The sequence below is a fragment of the Lacerta agilis genome, chromosome 8, assembly GCF_009819535.1.
Source record: "Lacerta agilis isolate rLacAgi1 chromosome 8, rLacAgi1.pri, whole genome shotgun sequence".
Classification (NCBI taxonomy): domain Eukaryota; kingdom Metazoa; phylum Chordata; class Lepidosauria; order Squamata; family Lacertidae; genus Lacerta; species Lacerta agilis.
The window spans coordinates 38982901-38999609 of record NC_046319.1 but is presented as its reverse complement, the minus strand read 5'-3'; the positions used below and the strand labels follow the sequence as shown (position 1 = coordinate 38999609).

The 16709-nt window shown below is 44.9% G+C and overlaps 1 protein-coding gene across 4 annotated transcripts in view; it reads left to right on the top strand.

Moving 5' to 3' along the window:
• The first annotated feature begins 1086 nt into the window (after positions 1-1086).
• FANCA (FA complementation group A) overlaps positions 1087-16709 on the top strand; it is a 36444-nt gene continuing 20821 nt past the window's right edge. For 3 of the 4 annotated variants that reach the window (XM_033157040.1, XM_033157038.1, XM_033157039.1), the window contains exons 1-17: positions 1088-1181; positions 2401-2510; positions 3571-3649; positions 4046-4179; positions 4960-5055; positions 5753-5826; positions 6082-6194; positions 7472-7554; positions 8321-8354; positions 9454-9520; positions 10417-10529; positions 12057-12133; positions 13213-13354; positions 14542-14675; positions 15596-15706; positions 15982-16077; positions 16320-16379. In XM_033157040.1, the coding sequence (XP_033012931.1) occupies positions 1145-1181; positions 2401-2510; positions 3571-3649; positions 4046-4179; positions 4960-5055; positions 5753-5826; positions 6082-6194; positions 7472-7554; positions 8321-8354; positions 9454-9520; positions 10417-10529; positions 12057-12133; positions 13213-13354; positions 14542-14675; positions 15596-15706; positions 15982-16077; positions 16320-16379 (1560 nt within the window). In that variant the 5' untranslated portion in view covers positions 1088-1144. Of the gene's footprint in view, positions 1182-2400; positions 2511-3570; positions 3650-4045; positions 4180-4959; positions 5056-5752; positions 5827-6081; positions 6195-7471; positions 7555-8320; positions 8355-9453; positions 9521-10416; positions 10530-12056; positions 12134-13212; positions 13355-14541; positions 14676-15595; positions 15707-15981; positions 16078-16319; positions 16380-16709 lie in introns of all 4 variants that reach the window. The other variant, XM_033157037.1, reaches the window with a different exon arrangement.

Here is a 16709-nt window from a genome sequence, read left to right as displayed (position 1 = left end):
AGCCAGCGATGGGAATGGTGGTCCAAAACATATGGAAAGGGCCAGTTTGGCAAAGGCTGAGCTACTGTAAAGGGACCCTTCTAGGCCAACCAAACTGCAGCAATTGTGTTCTCTTCTCCTGCCTTTAACACACTGCACATACTTTCTTTTTTTAAAAAAGAAAAAATATATACTGCTTGATTGCTAAAAAAAAACCCCACCCTCCATCACTCAAACAGTTTACAAAAAATAAAACACTGAACTTTTAAAAAATGTTAAAAACAACTATTTAAGATATTAAAATAATTGGATTTAGCAATAAGATAAAAATCAGATTAAAACACATATCAGCATTCTGCATATCTGGATAGGCTTGCCTACACAAAATTGTTTCTAGCAGGCACTGAAAACAGTCATGGAGCCTGCCTGCCTGATATCAATAGGCAGGGAGTTCCGGAGTGTAGGTGGTGGCACACTTAAAGATCAATTTGTTACAAAGGGCAAAAGAGACTGGCGCCTGCAACAGTGCCAGTTCCGCATACGCTCAAAGGACTTTCCTTCCACCCCCGTGCATATTATGTGCTTCTTAGTGTCAGCACATAAACACTTCTATTATAGGGAGTCACCTTTCATTAAACTAACACGCACAAGCTGCAGCCTCTCAGGCAAGGCGTGCAAATATTTGCACACACCCCTAATAACGCAGCGGTGGCCGCCCTTTTGATAAATGCAGCTCCAATTCCCAAAGATGCAACAGATCTTTGCAACAGATTCATAGGCAGAACTCTCAGCCAAACCATAACTGGGGTGGGTGGGTGGGAACGGGTGCAATCTTCCGCCCATGCCGGAATTAGTGAGCCTTCTGCTATCCCAAGACGTCTGTCTTCTACCTGCCCCGCCCCTTCCACGGCTCGCTCAGCAATGACAGCGGGACGGGCGCGGCCTAACTCTTTTGTGCCGCCACTACAAAGATGGCGCCTCCTCACACCCTCATCGCCACTCTCAAAATGGCCGCAGCTCTGCTTTAGGAAATGGCAAAGGGCACGCCTCCAGTTCTTCTTCCTATTGGGCAAAGGCGCCCTGCTGGCGGCCAATGAGGGCATAGGGCGCGCTGGTTGGTTGGTGTGTGTGCGCGCGCGCTCAGAGAGCCTAAGGGAAGGAAGCGATGTCTGCGGGAGAGAAAGCCCTTTCCGCGCTCCTCGGTAGGTCGTAGTAGTTGCACTCTGTGTATGCTCAGAAGCTCTCCTTTAGAAGGGTGCAGCTCTTGCCCAGTGTGTATGTCTCTCTTGTTGTGCTGTGTATATGCCAGAAGCTCTCTTTACTAGGGAGACAGTGTGGAATGAGCCCTGCTCTGTGTAGGGAGTATTCTGTGCATTTTCAGGAGCTCTGTTGACTTATTATAGAAGAGGCCCTGTGTTGAGCCTCTGGCACAGAAAGCTGATTTGGGGGCAGAACCTGAGAGCAAACTAAAGTTTAACGTTTGTTATGCCACCCTCCAACAGCTCTGAGCCTTCTCACAACCACCCTGAGAAGTGTATTAACCTGTAAGATGAGCATAGGAAGCTGTATTGTTATAAAAGGTTTGACAGTTTGTTCATGTAGCCCAGCACTGTCTATTCCAAAAATAGGGAATGTGTTAGATGTTAGTTGGACTACAGCTCCCATCATCCCTGATCATTACATTGATGCTGCATCCTGAGCTCTTTGTGGACATGCCTCCACAGTGTTTGCTACTCACCTATGGAATGCCCTCCCCAGGGTTAGTAAGGCTCTCCTTAATAATGTTGGATTCAGGTAGGTAGCCGTGTTGGTCTGAAGCAGTCGAAATAAATTAAAAAAAATTAAAATTGTCCAGTAGCACCTAAGAGACAAACTAAGTTTGTTCTGGGTATAAGCTTTTGTTTGCATGCACATGAAAGCTTATACCAAGAACAAACTTAGTTGGTCTCTAAGGTCCTAATAATGTTGAATAGAGTGCAGGGGAGTGCTGGGAGAGGGAGGTTTGCCCAAAATGGGACTTGGATCCTCAGAAAAGTTAACTTTAAAAAACTTATAGAAGAAAAGTTCTCTATTTCTTCCTTACTCCAGCAGCTTCTACAATACACATGTTGTTCAGGAGGGCCCCTGGACCTCTGGAGAGGCTTTTCAGGGGGCACCGGGGACTACAGAGGGAAATAGAGAATGGCAAACTTTCCTTCTGTGAACTTCCTTAGGTTATCTTAGGATCTCATCCCTCGTATTTAAAAGTGGCCACTGGAAATGGAAATATTTCCCCATTCTCCATCAGGATGCACAGAGTTGAACTCGGCTTGAACCAATTACCATACCATACCACCTTAGCAAAATTTAGTGGCATGCCTTCTTGGGTTAAGATTTCTTTGTTTCTCTCCATCCACCCTCCCCACCCCCACCCCCAAAAAGCTGGAAGATCCAAGAAACAGAATTGTGAATGTAAAAATGAACAGAAGCTGAAGGAGGCAGCTCTTCATATTTTGAGTTGCCATCACAATTTGGGTGACCTGTTGCTTGAGGTAAGAAAATAGCAGTGTTGACTTCCAACAGCTTCCTGGTGCCTGCTTTGCTCCTATTGAAGATCAGTGTTGTGTTTATGTTCCTGGTTTAAATTGTGCTTCTGGACATGAGACATCAGGATGCACTGGGGGGTAAATACAGATGACTAAAAATAAATATCTGGAGTTGATACTTATTGGAGAGAGAATAGTAAGTCCATGTGGAGTGAAATTGCCTTACATTGGCAGGCCTAAGCATGCTTACTCAGAAGTAAGTCCCATTGAGCTGAGTAGAGCTTACCACCTATTTATTTATTTATTGTTTGTATTTTATGAGATGCCTCAGAAAATAAACTCTTTAGGCATTGTACTAAGAAATAAAAACAGCAATGAAACCATGATTCAATAAAAACCCACAATCATCTTAAAATACAAATAGTTGCATAAAATCCAGATACAAAAACAAGAAACAGCTCCATAAGATATCTTCTCTAAACTCCATAGTAAAAATATAAATTCCCTAGAGGAAAGTATGTTTAGGATTGCAGCCTTAATTTCTTATGAACAGTTTCCACACTACTACCTGTTAAGTTTCCTTTAATCATAAAATGATTGTCCTTTAAAAAAGAAAATGTGTGGATAGATATCTGAAACCTGCTGAGGCCACTGGGTGTTGTGCCTTTGGGCATCATCTTATCCTATGAAACGGGAGAAATTATTTGAATAAAGAAATGTGCAGATTTGTCAACTGAGTAAGTCCCCTATCTATGGAATGTTCTCCCTTTCTCTTCACCAACCTGTTTGCCCTCCTGATGTTTTGGACTACAACTTCCATCAGCCTGGGCCAGCATTGGCTAGGGCTGATGGGAGTTGTAGTCCAAGGCACCTGGAGGGCAACAGATGAGTAAAGGTTTCCTTCTTCCATTTCAGAGAATTTTGGCATTTCCTTCTGGACTCCAAAATGTTTGCTGTGCAAGTATGCCCAAGCATTTTGAGGTTGCATCTGGAACAGGCTAGGTTATATTTGATAACATAAGTAATAAACAAGATGAACATGCCTCTCTCTGTGTTATTTTTACAGGTGGGAAGTTCGGAGTGGAACAAGCAGCTACTTTCCTTTAGTGCAGCCAATGAAGCTTCCGTTCCAGAACAATTTGTGGGTGGGTGCAAGAGATGATCTGTTTTGCCCAAGGGAGCTGCTGAAAATCAAGTTAATCTATTCAGAAAGATAAAAATATTCAGATCAACATTCTGTCTAGTCTGGTACTATCAACAGCAACTGGGAGCAACAACTTGCCAAGTTTTGGGACAATGACCTTTCCTAACCTTGCAGCCTGAGCCTTTTTTAAAGCTAGAAATGCTGGAAATTTATCCTGGGAACTTTTAAGAACAAGTTGTGTTTTCTCCCTTGAAATATATCCCCTCCCACTTTCTGTTTTGGGTGTTATTTTGAAGGTGCATGTGCAAGAGTGGATAGGGTTATGTTGCACAATCTGTACTTGCTAACCCTGTTTCCCCTCTCTTTTCACACTTCCATCTCTGATATTACATTCTAGTCTCAGCCTTGCAGGATCAGGCCTTCATGTTGGGTGTGCCAGTGGAAATCCTGTCAGCCAGAATAGCTGCTAGAAACATTGAGAAGATCTCTGCTGAGTCTGGTCAAGCTGTGATGCTGAATGCAGAGCAGAGAGTAAGCAGGAAGGAATTCCATTTCTGAGCATGGCAAGAGTGGGAGAGAAGTGTACCCCCCCCATTTTGCTGCTGTTGTCTCCAAGTAAACCGTAAATGTTTATTAGAGGAACTAAAGGCTGAGGCTGGCAACCTATTTCCTCACACAGAATGCCAGCTCAATTTGAGGGTCTGCCAACAGGAATTCTGGTATTCATTTAGGTTTACCTACAGTTCCTCTGTGATGAAAGTGAAATATTTTTTAGCTCATGCTGCATTTGCTGTGGTCCTGTCCAGATGTTTTTGACTACAACTCCCATCAGCCTCAGCATCTTACATCTGTGCTGCCTGGGGCTGATGCAAACTGTAGTTTAAAACATCTGGAGGGTATCATGTTGGGGAAGGCTGTTGGGGGCAGCTTGGCAACTTCCTTTTGAGGTTTCTGTGACCTACTGATGTCTGATCGGCCTCTGGGAATTACAATAGGTGAGCTCTCCCTACAGCTCACATGGGATTTCACCCCTCTCCCCGAAATTGAGAAATAGCTCAGCTTGTATCTAAGACATTTCAAATGCACTGAAACCTCCATGAGCCCGCCTGCACTGCTTTCCTTGTACGCAGCTCTTATACAGGAGTCCATTTACTTCATCGCCCCAAATCCCTTTCCCCTTCACTTTACCTGTCTGGTACAAGCAGCTGCAAGAAGAGGGGAAGGAGAGAGATAAAGAGTCTGCACCCTTGAAAGCTGCTGGCTACTTATTATCGTTTTTTAAGTTAACAGCACTCTTTTCTTCAATTACAGAAAAAGTTGTCATGCTTGCTTCAGTCTCTGAAGGATTTGTTAACGCACAATGCTTTCTGCCGTATGCGGTTTGCTCAAGAAACCTGGAAGTTGCAAGTAAGAATGCTTTAGAAATGTGGGGCGTTGAGAGAGAAACGCTACATACCAGGGATGGGGAACCTGCGGCCTTCTGGACATTAGTGGGACTCCAACTTCCATCAGCCCCAGCCAGTGGTCAGGAATGATGGGAGCTGTAACCCCACCACATCTGGGAGGGCCACAGATTTCCCCACTCCATCTATAGACACACATGCTGGGGGGGGGGAACATTCCCCATATAGCTTCACTCCTCTTTGATGCCTTAATGCTGACAAGCCCCTTTAAATTGTTGGGGAGAAATGCAGGATTCCTCTTCTGATGCCAGCAAACAATTTAAGTAGCAAATCTAAGAGCGCAGGCCTCTTAATAAACTCTTAGCATTGTAGTACTTAAATAACACTTGGCCCTTGCCAGCTATCCTATTGCCTCTGAGGTATGCTCTGGCTTTCTAATGTAAAGCTTTATTTATTTTTATTTATTCATGCAAAGTATTTATATATGGCTCTCTCACAAAATGTCAGGACGGTGTCTTCATAGCTTTGCACAGCTGAGACAGCAAATGGGCTGTGATTGGATGTGGGCCTTCAGCAACCACGTGGACCACACTAATCAGCTGTTGAGCCTTAGCCAAGTGGGTGCTTGGTTATTTGGTTGTGGGTGCTTGGCCATACCTCTTTGCGGGTCCTGAACTTCATGGTAGCGTTATTTCCCCCAGAGCCCACTCATTCTGGAAGTTGCATGGCGGTTACACAGAGAGAGCATTGTGAGCCTGGAAGAGCTGCTGGAGAAGTAAGTAGAGGTTGCCAAGACTCGCTAGGATTTCGGGCTTGACATGAAATATGGTCAGCTCTTTGGCCTCCTCGTCTGTGGCAGCTTGTATTTTACACTCATAAGATAAAGGCGCATTTGACATAGAGCGCTAAGCAAGACTTGCAGTGACCCAAAAGATTTTGCAGCTTTGGGGGGGGGGAACTTGTGGGTCAGGGAAAAGGTCCCTAGAAAAAGAAAATATTGGGGACCGCAGTTGGTGTTGTCTCTTCTCAGTAATCCAGATGCCCCTGCGTTGGAGGAGTGGTTGTGCAGTTGTCTCTGCCGTCTTTGCCATCAAACACAAGATCCTTCCTTGGACACAGAGATGCTGGAGTCCATGCTTACAGGCAAGCTCTGACTTTGAACACAGTTGGTATGGGGCAGTTGGTGGGGTGGGGGGTTGTTAGATGTTGGCTCCTGTGGGGACTAGAAGCAGGTTCCTTTGTGTCTGAAAGCAGCAGCCATTGCACATTGGTAAGCCTAGGAATCCTTCTGAGGGCTGGATGATGCCAGTCCATCTCTGCCTTCTGTGGGGTGTTCTAGGCCAGGATTGGGGTGGCTTGTGGCCCTCGAGATGTTGAATTCCAGCTCTCATCAGCCCCAGGAACATGGCCAGTAGTTAGGAGTTGTACTCCATCAACATCTGGAAGGAGAAAAGTTACCCATCTTTATTCTTGATTTTCATTCCTTTCCTGCATAGTCCTTTAATTGCCTGGGAATCAAACAGAGCCTTCCCTAGCTCAGCTGGTCTTTGACCCAGAATATCCTGATAGTTTCCATGTTCTTTGAGCCTAGGGAATGTCACTCTTCCTGCCTTAAGGGCTTTGGGAATGTCACTCTTCCTGCCTTAAGATGTCTTTCCCAATTTAATCTCCTTCTGTTGGTCCTAGCGAACACCCGTGTGACGTACAGGACTTGCTTAATTCCCAGTCAGAATTGGTGATGGGTTCTACTAATGTCATTGTAATATCAAACCCTTGCTTTGGGGAAATGTCTGCCCAGCAACCTGGCAGCGTACTTGTTGCAATAATGGCAGCAAAGAGCCAGCACACATATTTTGGGGAATGTCAAAGTGAAAATTGCATTTTTAAAACAAAACAAAACATTTTTTAAAGCTATTAAGAGATACAGAGTAGCAACACTAAGACAATTCAGGGTCTGATGATTCTCCTCATTAACAATTTAATTTTTATTTCTTCAGTGATTAAATTAATAAGCCAAAGGTGAATCCTATTCTGTACAGAAGGGATTTCCAGACACCATTTGTTGCCTTCAGCCTTCCTTTGTTCCCTCCTAACTTCTCTCTATTTATTTATTTATTCATTCATTCATTCATTCATTCATTCATTCATTCATTGGATTTCTGCCGAGGCACTTAATGTGGTTTACAATTCAAAACAAATGCATTTTGTGAAATGAAGAGAGAGTCCTCTCATGCCAACTGGGAATTGATGGTATATGTGCTCCCTGGCCTGAGCTCCCGTGCTTTTGCCTTCCTTCAGGGCATGCAGGTCTTCAGCAGCCCTCAGGGAAGATGGGCAAGGAGCTGCTCTTTTAGATTATCTTCCTTTCCTTTTTGGTATGCTGGGAGTATGCTGACAGTGGCTTTGCTCTTAATTTGTAGACTTTGTGACTGTGCTCCTTCATAACGGATTTCAGAAAACGTTTGAGTTGGGAAAGAAGCTGCAGTTGCAGAAAATCTCCAAAGTAAGGACAACGCATAATCACTAAGTGTTGTGGTTCTCAATAAAATGGTTTTTGGCACACCAGTGAGATGAATGAAACTAGAGTCTCTGCAGCAAGAGCTTAGTTCTCCCTTCATCTTCAGGTAAGACTGGGACACACCCCTGTCTGAATTTCTGGAGATAGGTTGCCAATCAATGTAAACAGTACTGAGCTGGATGGATCACTGCTCTGATTGGTACATATGAGGCAGCTTCCTGTGTTGCTAGCTTGCAGCCCATAGACAAGGCAAGTCAGCAGTCCTAGCCCTCAACAGTGAATTTGTGGACCTTGGGAGTTTTTCTGAAAGCTCACGCAAGCTTCAGGATGCAAGATGATGCTCTCCCAGAGCCCCTGTCTTTTATTCAAAAGCCTGCACTTGCTTCTTCATCCTTGTTTCTTTCCCCCATAGAGGTGGAAAGGAGAGGAAGTCAGTTTTGGCAATTTCTCTGCCTCTGCCTCCACCATGTCTTCCCAAGAGGGTTCCCCAAACCTCTCAAGTAGCGTTAGGGAAAGGAGGGAGGGCCTATGGGGGAAATGACCTCATCCCCTGTTCTACTGACTGATGCCTTCCATCAAGGAAGGGGGCAGCACTGCATTGAAGCCTGTGCACTTAATTGATTGACAAATGTATTTCTCCTCACATTTGAAATAGGCAGAGCATCTTAGAGTCTGTTATGTGAACATATCTGATGAAAAGCTAATAATTATTATATTTTTGTGTGTGTGTGTTTTTTTTTAAAAAAAACAGGTCTGCTGTGCTGTACTTGAGAGAATGTTGACATGTAAGTGGTGCCTGTAGAAGTAAATTGCATTGGGATCTAAATTATAATTACACCTCAGTAGAGATACTTCTCCCTCTTCTGACGGCTGGGGGTGTTGTTGACATGCTGGAATGTGCTGTGTATGTAATTAGTCTTTCCAGATACCACTGCATTCGAAGAGAGCTGGGGATTGCTAATAAAAATGAGCTGTAAAAAACAAAAAAAAGAGCTGTAATGTGAAAGAGGAGTAGCTGGAATGATCTCATGTTTTGACTGCTGCCTCGTAGTTGGCACTAATTCTTTTCTAAATGAGCATTTATTATCTGCTGGAGTTTGAGAATGAACCACAAATCGTCATGTTGCACATTTCTCTGAATTGTAGTGACACTCCTAGGGCCCGCATCCAATGTTCTCTGCTCCCTAGGACCAGGGTTTCATGCGCTTGTGGATGGGGGTGAATTCCAATGCCCCGCAACAGGGTAATCCAATGTCAATGGCGGAAACTCGTTGCACAATCTGTTGTGCAACGACGTTACCAGCAACCTGCTTACGCATTCTCTTGTGCAACAGTGTTCTGATGGTATGAAACGTTTGGCTACCTGAGCAGGTATACCACTAAGTGAGTTTTAAGTTAGCGACTACACTGCATCTGTTATTTGTTGCCATGTGGTTCAGCTGTTTCTTTGCACGGCAACAGGAAGGCAGGAAAACCTGTAAATCTTTGGGTTCCGGGTCACCTGGTGCTTTTGTTTGTTCTGATTGCCTTTCCCCCACCTGCTCATGTGCAGCTCATGTTCATTTTAGAGGCGCTTGGCACAACAAATTTTCCTGCCCCAGTTACTTCTGGAGTACACACATTAGGGCAACCTTTCAGAGCTAAATCTGTGCACGTCAAACCTCTTAGAGTGGTTCAAGGTCAGGGTTAATTGTTTCCAAGTCTTTGCCTCTTAAGAAATTGTTCATAATAGCTTCAACATGAGAAGAATTGTTCCTTTCCACCACTCTCCTAATGAGGTCATCTCCTTAAATGTGTGCATCCCAAACGGCTTCTTCCATATTGTGGGTGGTCCTTTCCAGCTGTGTTTCCCACTGAGGCTACTTTGCTTTTGTTTCTCTTTAGGGGCGCTCGATGCTGCGGCTGAAAAAAAGCAGGAAGAGGCCTCCACACTGAAGGCAGTGAAGTGCTGGTAAGGGGCCATGCCCCACTCTAGAGGTTTTGCGAAGAACAGCGGGTTATGCATGACTATGAAAGTGGTGAAATGGTCCCGGGGAGCACTTCTTAACTATGCAAGCACATCGTTTAATACAGGGCTGGGGAACTGGTGGTCCAGCAGCCCCAGCCAGCATGGCGAGTGGTCGGGGATGATGGGTTTTGTACTCCAACAATATCTGGAAGGCTAGAGGTCCCCCACCCTAGGTTTCATGGAATGTGGCCTGCAGTTTCAGTTCCCTTCTCACCCTAAAGATACACGGGTCATTTGTGTGGTGTGATAACCTCCCTAAGAATAGAACCTCAGTGTCCAGCAGCCGTTCTCTGTAGACTCCGTAGATGGTCCACTGTTTTGGTGCAGTGTCCCAGTGCTTATGTTCTTTATCTGTCAGTCCTGGCCAATGTGCAACTTGCAAAGGAAATCCTAGGCATTGTTTTTAAAGTCCACAAATCACTGAAGCAGTTGTGACTGGTGACGTTTTACCTTGAGCTTCCTATGCCAGCATTACTCTCCAGGCTGCAAACTGCAGATGCCACCTGCTTTCTCTCCTTATCTGCCTATTTATAGCACCCAATTAGTTCAGTTCCTGGAAGTTGGTATGTTTAAACCTTTTCCTGATCATCTGCATTCCTTCCGAGTTCCTTCCCCAACCCCCATCCTTTGCTTTTGTGCAACAGGGTTTGTGTGCATGTGGGGGAATCTAGCGTATTTTTTCTGCATATGTTAAAATGGATAAATATTTACATTCATTTTGACAGCCCTCCTAGTGAATGTCTTTATACTGAGAAAATTGGAGCCATTATCAGCAATTCACATCTGATGAGTCATTGTTCTTGAGCACTGAGACTCAGAGGTTCCCTTTCCATTTCCAGGCTCTGCGCATTTGGCATGATGGCATCCCAAGGCACAGTCCCTCCAGAGTCTCTGCATCAGTTCTTTAGCCACACCTTGACCCAGGTTCTTACTTACAACGCTCAGCTAACAGGTGGGGCTTCCTATCAAGGGAACTGGGAAACAGACCTATAGAGAAGATGGGTTTGGAAGTCAGTGCCCCAGTTAGCACTGAGTGTGAATTTAAAACAAAGCTTTTATAAATGGATGTTTAAACACACAATCTATCCTTAAGATTAAGACAGATTTATTCATGAGTTAATGGCAGTAGTGTTGGTATAGTAATTTTGTCTGTGTGGACCTAACTCTCATTTGTTAGAAATGCTGCATAATTAGGGAATACTGGAAATTAATGTTGACCAGTGTACAATATATGACTGGATACATATTATATATGTTGGGAGTAATTATTAAATGATGTAATGATAATACGTATCGTTGATGTGTTTGGTGATGTATTACTGGTTTTAGAATGATTTTAGTTTAGTTTTTTTTTTTAAAGCTTGGACTCCAGGGATGAGAGAGGAGTTAATCATGCTGGGCATAACTCTTCATATAGTTGATGAGCTGGGTGGTGATTTCAGGAGGGTCTGCTTTTCCTTCCTGCCATGCAGCCAGCTACTTCTGAAGAGCCCCCACCCTTTGACCCAGGCCCTGCCACTGTCTCTTAAATGCCACCCCTTCAGAGATAGGCTTAAGGCCATGCAGCTCCTTGCCTAAGTTCATGTGGCCCTCAGCTTGGTTTCAAAACCCCTCTGCCCAAGCTCATTGGGCAGGGGAAGGAAGAGAGAGCGAAAAGGAATGCTGGCTCCCTAAACTTTGGGCTCTGACCCCGACCACTGTCAGCTTTCATCCCCTGACAAATTGTCCTGAAGGCAGTGTAGCCCTCGGAAGAGGAGAGGCCCAGGCCAGAAAACACGAAGCCAGGGGCACATGAGAGAAGTCGGGATTCCGGTGGAAGTTGGAAAAAGAACAGCTTAGGCTTGAATGTTCTCACTCCTGCTCCTTAGTCTTTAAAAATTGTATTTCAGACTTCTTCTTTTTTTAAAACCACTTTTCAGCTAAATGAGCTTATAACCAACTGGCTGACAAAAGCAAAATACACATTGCTGTCATGCTAACAATTACTTTTCACATACTGTAAATGTTACAGTATGTTACAGCCTCCAGTAGAATAGCTAGCTATTTATCAGCCAGGGAGGTTGTCACCACTTAGCTCTTCTAGAAGACGGTAGAATTCCAGGAGTCACCTGCACGCTTTCTAAGCCACAAGTCTGCCCTCAGAGCATCATGCGGATAACTAGCTTTTCACTCATCCTGTGCCATGTCCTTCCTGAATTGCAACCCTGCATTGCCCTATGGAAATGCAAACACCTCCATCACTGTGAACTCACAGCTTTTCACTCAGTGCCTTAGCAATGCAATGAGTAGTGTGTGCAAGAGAAAGAGTGAAAGAGGTCCTGGGGTTAATGGTTTCAGGAGATGCTAGAAACAATTAACGTATTTTGTGAGGCATAAACAAAGGAAGCCTTTGATATTTTGTTATCCCTTGGCAGAATTGCTCTTACTGGTTTGTAAAGTTAGCTTTTCCTCCCCTCCCCCTTGTCTTCTCTGAACACAGCTTTTGAAGCCATCCATCTACAGAGAGACTGGAGCTTTGCAAGAACCAGCCCGGTGCTCACCATGCTGTACCGCAAAGTATGTCTCTTCCTTGTGGGATCTGACCAGGAACACCTCACATTTTAGCACAAGCCTTGTTTATTATTATTATTTCCTGAAGCTCGTGCAGCTTACTGGAACTGTACCCTTTGGTACAGTCCCTGTAACGTGATATGTGCTGCGTCTGGGCTTTTCAGAAGTAGCATGCTTCAATTATAGCAAAATAGGAGCCTGCTCTCTCTCACGGAACAAAAAATAATAATAAAAGCCAATAGCTTTGTAAGCTGAGGCCAGGAAACCAAACAAAGCATTGGGGAAATGTTGTTTGTGCCAAGAGGCTTGCAAAACGGAATGGGGATATAAAAAGAGGATGTGCAAGCAAGGAGAAGTATCTGGGGTGTTCATCTGTGTTTGTTTGCTTGCTTGCTTACAAGGAAGGGAAGCCATTTGGCTCTGGCCTTAGAGGATTCATCTCTCCAGGCAGAAAGTTTGGATAAGAGTTACTGTCTCAGTTCTGGTTACAGGTGGGTAGCCGTGTTGGTCTGCCATAGTCAAAACAAAATCGAAAATTCTTTCCAGTAGCACCTTAGAGACCAACTGAGTTTGTTCCTGGTATGAGCTTTCGTGTGCATGCACACTTCTTCAGATACGATGTCTCAGTTCTGCTTATATATAGACACTTCCATGTGTTTTCCCCTCCTGCTCAATAGCCTCACGGGCAGCTAGCTTTGAAGGTCCTGCCTGACTCACCATCTCCCCTGGTCTGAGATTTTGGGAGAGATGCAGAGTGACAGTCTGAGAACTAACCAGGTGGTTGGTGTGGAGAATTACAGTCCTGGGCAAGGAAGTCTGGATCCAATGGCTCTTCAGGGGCACTGGCAGTATAGAGATCTATTGGTGAAAGTGGGAGTTCCTGCTTCTCCTTCTCCTCCTCTGGGTTGGGTTTCAGGTCTGGAATATAGGAAGCTGCCTTAGGATGAGCCAGACCATTATTCCACTTTGTTTAATACTGTCTAACACTGATCAGCAGTGTGATGGTCAGGAGTGAACCATGAATGTGTTCTTGGGTACTCTGCCCCAGCTTCCTTCGATTCCAAAAGGATTTCCTCCCCTTCTAGCTGTTTGTGGTGTTCAAAGCAGAAGAGCTGATGCATCATTTGCAGCTGGTCTTAGAGACAAGTGAAGTGAATTGGCACCATGTCCTTTCCTGTGTGTCTACATTGTTAGTCTGTCATCCTCAAGCACAACACTTGATTAAAGGTATGTTTGGAGAAGATGTCTGGGCTGCTGCTGGTGGTGGTGGTCTTTCAAGCACGGAACCAACAGACACGAGAGGGAAATGGCTGGTGTGATCCAGTGCTCACAACTGCTCGTTCGGTGTTTTAGAAATATTCGCAAATAATATTGACTTCTCTGCCAAATATTACTAGTTTGACTTGGATGGCTTTGCCAAATCTCTCCCCCCCCCCCCGATTTTTAAATTTAGCTGTGGGTCATTATGTTGAGACTGTTTAAAGTGCTATTAATTGCGGCTTAAACTGCCACCTGGAGGGGGCATATGCTCACATGTTTGCAGTACTGTGCCAAGCCCCATTCTGCAGAGAACGGCTTCTTCCATTACCTTTGGAAGGCTGGAAGTGCATGCTCAGGTATGAGCATTAATATAGAGAGATTTAAATGTGGTTGTATAATGTTGGAGCTTTAAAACCCTTTAAATGGTTATGCGCTCAGTATGTGTTTGCTTACTTTTAAAGAAAACATACAAATCCGGCTCTTCTTCTGAAAACTGATCCAAAGCTAAAGTTTGCCAATGGTAAAAACAACAACCCCAAAATCAAATCAAATCAAATCAAAATGCTCAGTGAAGATTTAAACTAAAAAGCAACAGTAGATGCAATAGGAATCTGCAAGAAGAAGAAAAGGATGTCCCCATGTTGTAGTAGCAGCAGCAGCAGCAGAAATCAGTACCGGTAACTACTCTCCTGAGAGAGCTGCATCTTTACCAGGCAGCTAAACATGTAATGATGGTGATAGACAATTATTCCACAATAGCCATATCACAGCAAAAAATGACCTACCTTTCTTACGCACCTTCCACACACCTGTCAGCTGGGGGATATGACACAGGAGCTCTGGTGTTGATCATTGGACTAGAAGGGAGACCTGCCTTCAGATCCCCATACAACCATGAAGCTCATTGGGTTGCTTTGTACCAGTGGGAAGGAGTAGCACATTTGCTACTCTGGCCTGTGAACTGAGACAACAGGGTTGTCTGTTATTGTCTACAGCAATTTCCTTAGCATTTTTAATTGCAATTTTTTTTAAATACAAGAGTATTTAATGTATTGTTCGATCTTTGAACAGAGGGTTGCTTTTTTGTTTTTTATTAGCATCCAGGTTTCCCCAAGGTATGTAATATTTTGGAGAACTTGCTTTGCTTCTTCTAGACCTCCTGGACCGCCTGTTGAGAAAAGCCTTTGAGGATTATGATCTGGAAAACATGATCACCGCATTCATAATAGTCCGCCAGGCAGCCCTGGAGGGTCCTGCGATATTCATGTCTTATGCAGAATGGTTTAAGGTAAGAGCAAATGGAAGACGCTTCCCCAAGAAACTTGTTATGTCAGACGCAAGGACGGTGTGTGTGTGTGTGTGTGTGTGTGTGTGTCTTGAAGGGTATCCAAGCTTCTACCAGAAACTAGGATTTGAAGGTGCTTTGCATTTGGCTGGGATGGGTCTGAAATAAAAATGGAGCAAGGCTGCATTAGCACAGCAGGAATTTGGCATTGCTGTTCAACCCACACCTTCATTTATCCAAATGGCAAAGGGAATGCGGAACAGAAAACTCAAAACGTAAAAACATTATAAATCAAACTTGGAGTGAAAAGTGGCTGGACCAGCACTGCATAGAAGAATCCCAAGAGTGCTGGGGGGTGGGAACCTGTGGCCCTACAGAAGATGTTGGGCTCTAACTCTTCTTGGACCAGCAACATCTGGTGGGCCACAGGTTCGCACCCCCCTGCTATAGCGGATTGCAAGTTTCCTACAATGGCCCTCCCGATTATTTTTAAGCCCACAAACGGAACATAAGAACACAAGCCCTCTCCTGCTCTCTCCCCATCCAGTTGGAGAAGGGCCATAGCTCAGTGGTAAAGTATCTGCCTTGCAAGCAGAAGGTCCCAGGTTCAATTCCCAGCATCTCCAGGTTAGGGCTGGGAGAGACTCCCGCCTGAAATCCTGGCGAGCTGCTGCAAGTCAGTGTAGACAATACTGAGCAAGTGGGACCAACGGTGTGACTTGGTATAAGGCAGTTTCCTAGGTGGTGTGCAGTAGCTCTAGTCCTGCAGGTAACGCAGTCATTGACACCTTTTCCGCCATGCATTTGCCTTTTCTCCTTTTAAAGCTGTCTGTGACGGTCACTACATCTCGCAGTAATGAATTCCCTAGTCTCAGAGATGTGCATAGTTTAACAGTCTTCTGTGTGTTGCTGTTGCTTTCCAGGCTGCCTTTGGGAGCACCAGTGGCTACCACAGTAGCAGTAAGAAGGCCTTAGTCTTTCTCTTCAAGTTCCTGTCGGAGCTGGTGCCCTTAGAAGCCCCTCAATACCTGAAGGTGAGAAATGGACAGGATCTTGCCACCTATTTTTAGATTTTAACTGCTGCTTGAACTTCTAGGAAGTGTAAAGTGTTCTATGCTTTTGTTTTGTTTTGTTTTGTTTTGTTCATATGCATACAAAAATGCAGCATGCGGTGTAACTGTATACGTACAATAAATCTTGCATCTGTTCTCTGTAGCCCATACCTTGGAAGGGAATGTGCAAAACTGCTAGGGGCATCCAATGGGCGTGACGACTGTCGGCCTAACCTTGATTTGAAATGTCTCTCTAGGTCCACATCATGCACCCACCATTCGTACCCATCAAATACCGCCCCTTTCTTCTGGAATACATCACTCTCGCCAAAACCCGGTTGGCTGATTTCAAGGTCGGTGAAGGGCTTCTTCCATTTCCGGGGCTCAGCCTCTCAAAGAGGGAGGTGCAGGGGCTCAGTCAGCTACCTGGTATCTTCCTCCTCTCTTGCATTTGTGCAGGGTAGGAAAATCCAAGATTAGCCCTGGAGCTGTCGGAAACCAGTTCTAGGGATGAGTCTTGTTTTGCACTAAGCCCCCTGCCATTTTCCATCACCATGCCTTCAGTTGTGCTCCTTTTTCTTTCCATGCTTTCCAGGTAGCAATAGAAGACATGGGTCTCTATGAGGATTTGTCTTCTGTCAAGGAAGCTGTGCAGGTACACAAGAACCACCTGGACTGACCCCATAAGTATAATTTCTATGACTTGCTGCTGTGGTAAAGGTAAAGGTACCCCTGACCGTTAGGTCCAGTTGCGGATGACTTGGGGGTTGTACGCTCATCTCGCTCTATAGTCCGAGGGAGCCAGCGTTTGTCCACAGACAGCTTCCGGGTCATGTGGCCAGCATGACTAAGCCGCTTCTGGCGAACCAGAGCAGCGCATGGAAACGCCGTTTACCTTCCCGCTGGAGCGGTACCTATTTATCTACTTGCACTTGACATGCCTTTGAACTGCTAGGTGGGCAGGAGCTGGGACCGAAAAATGGGA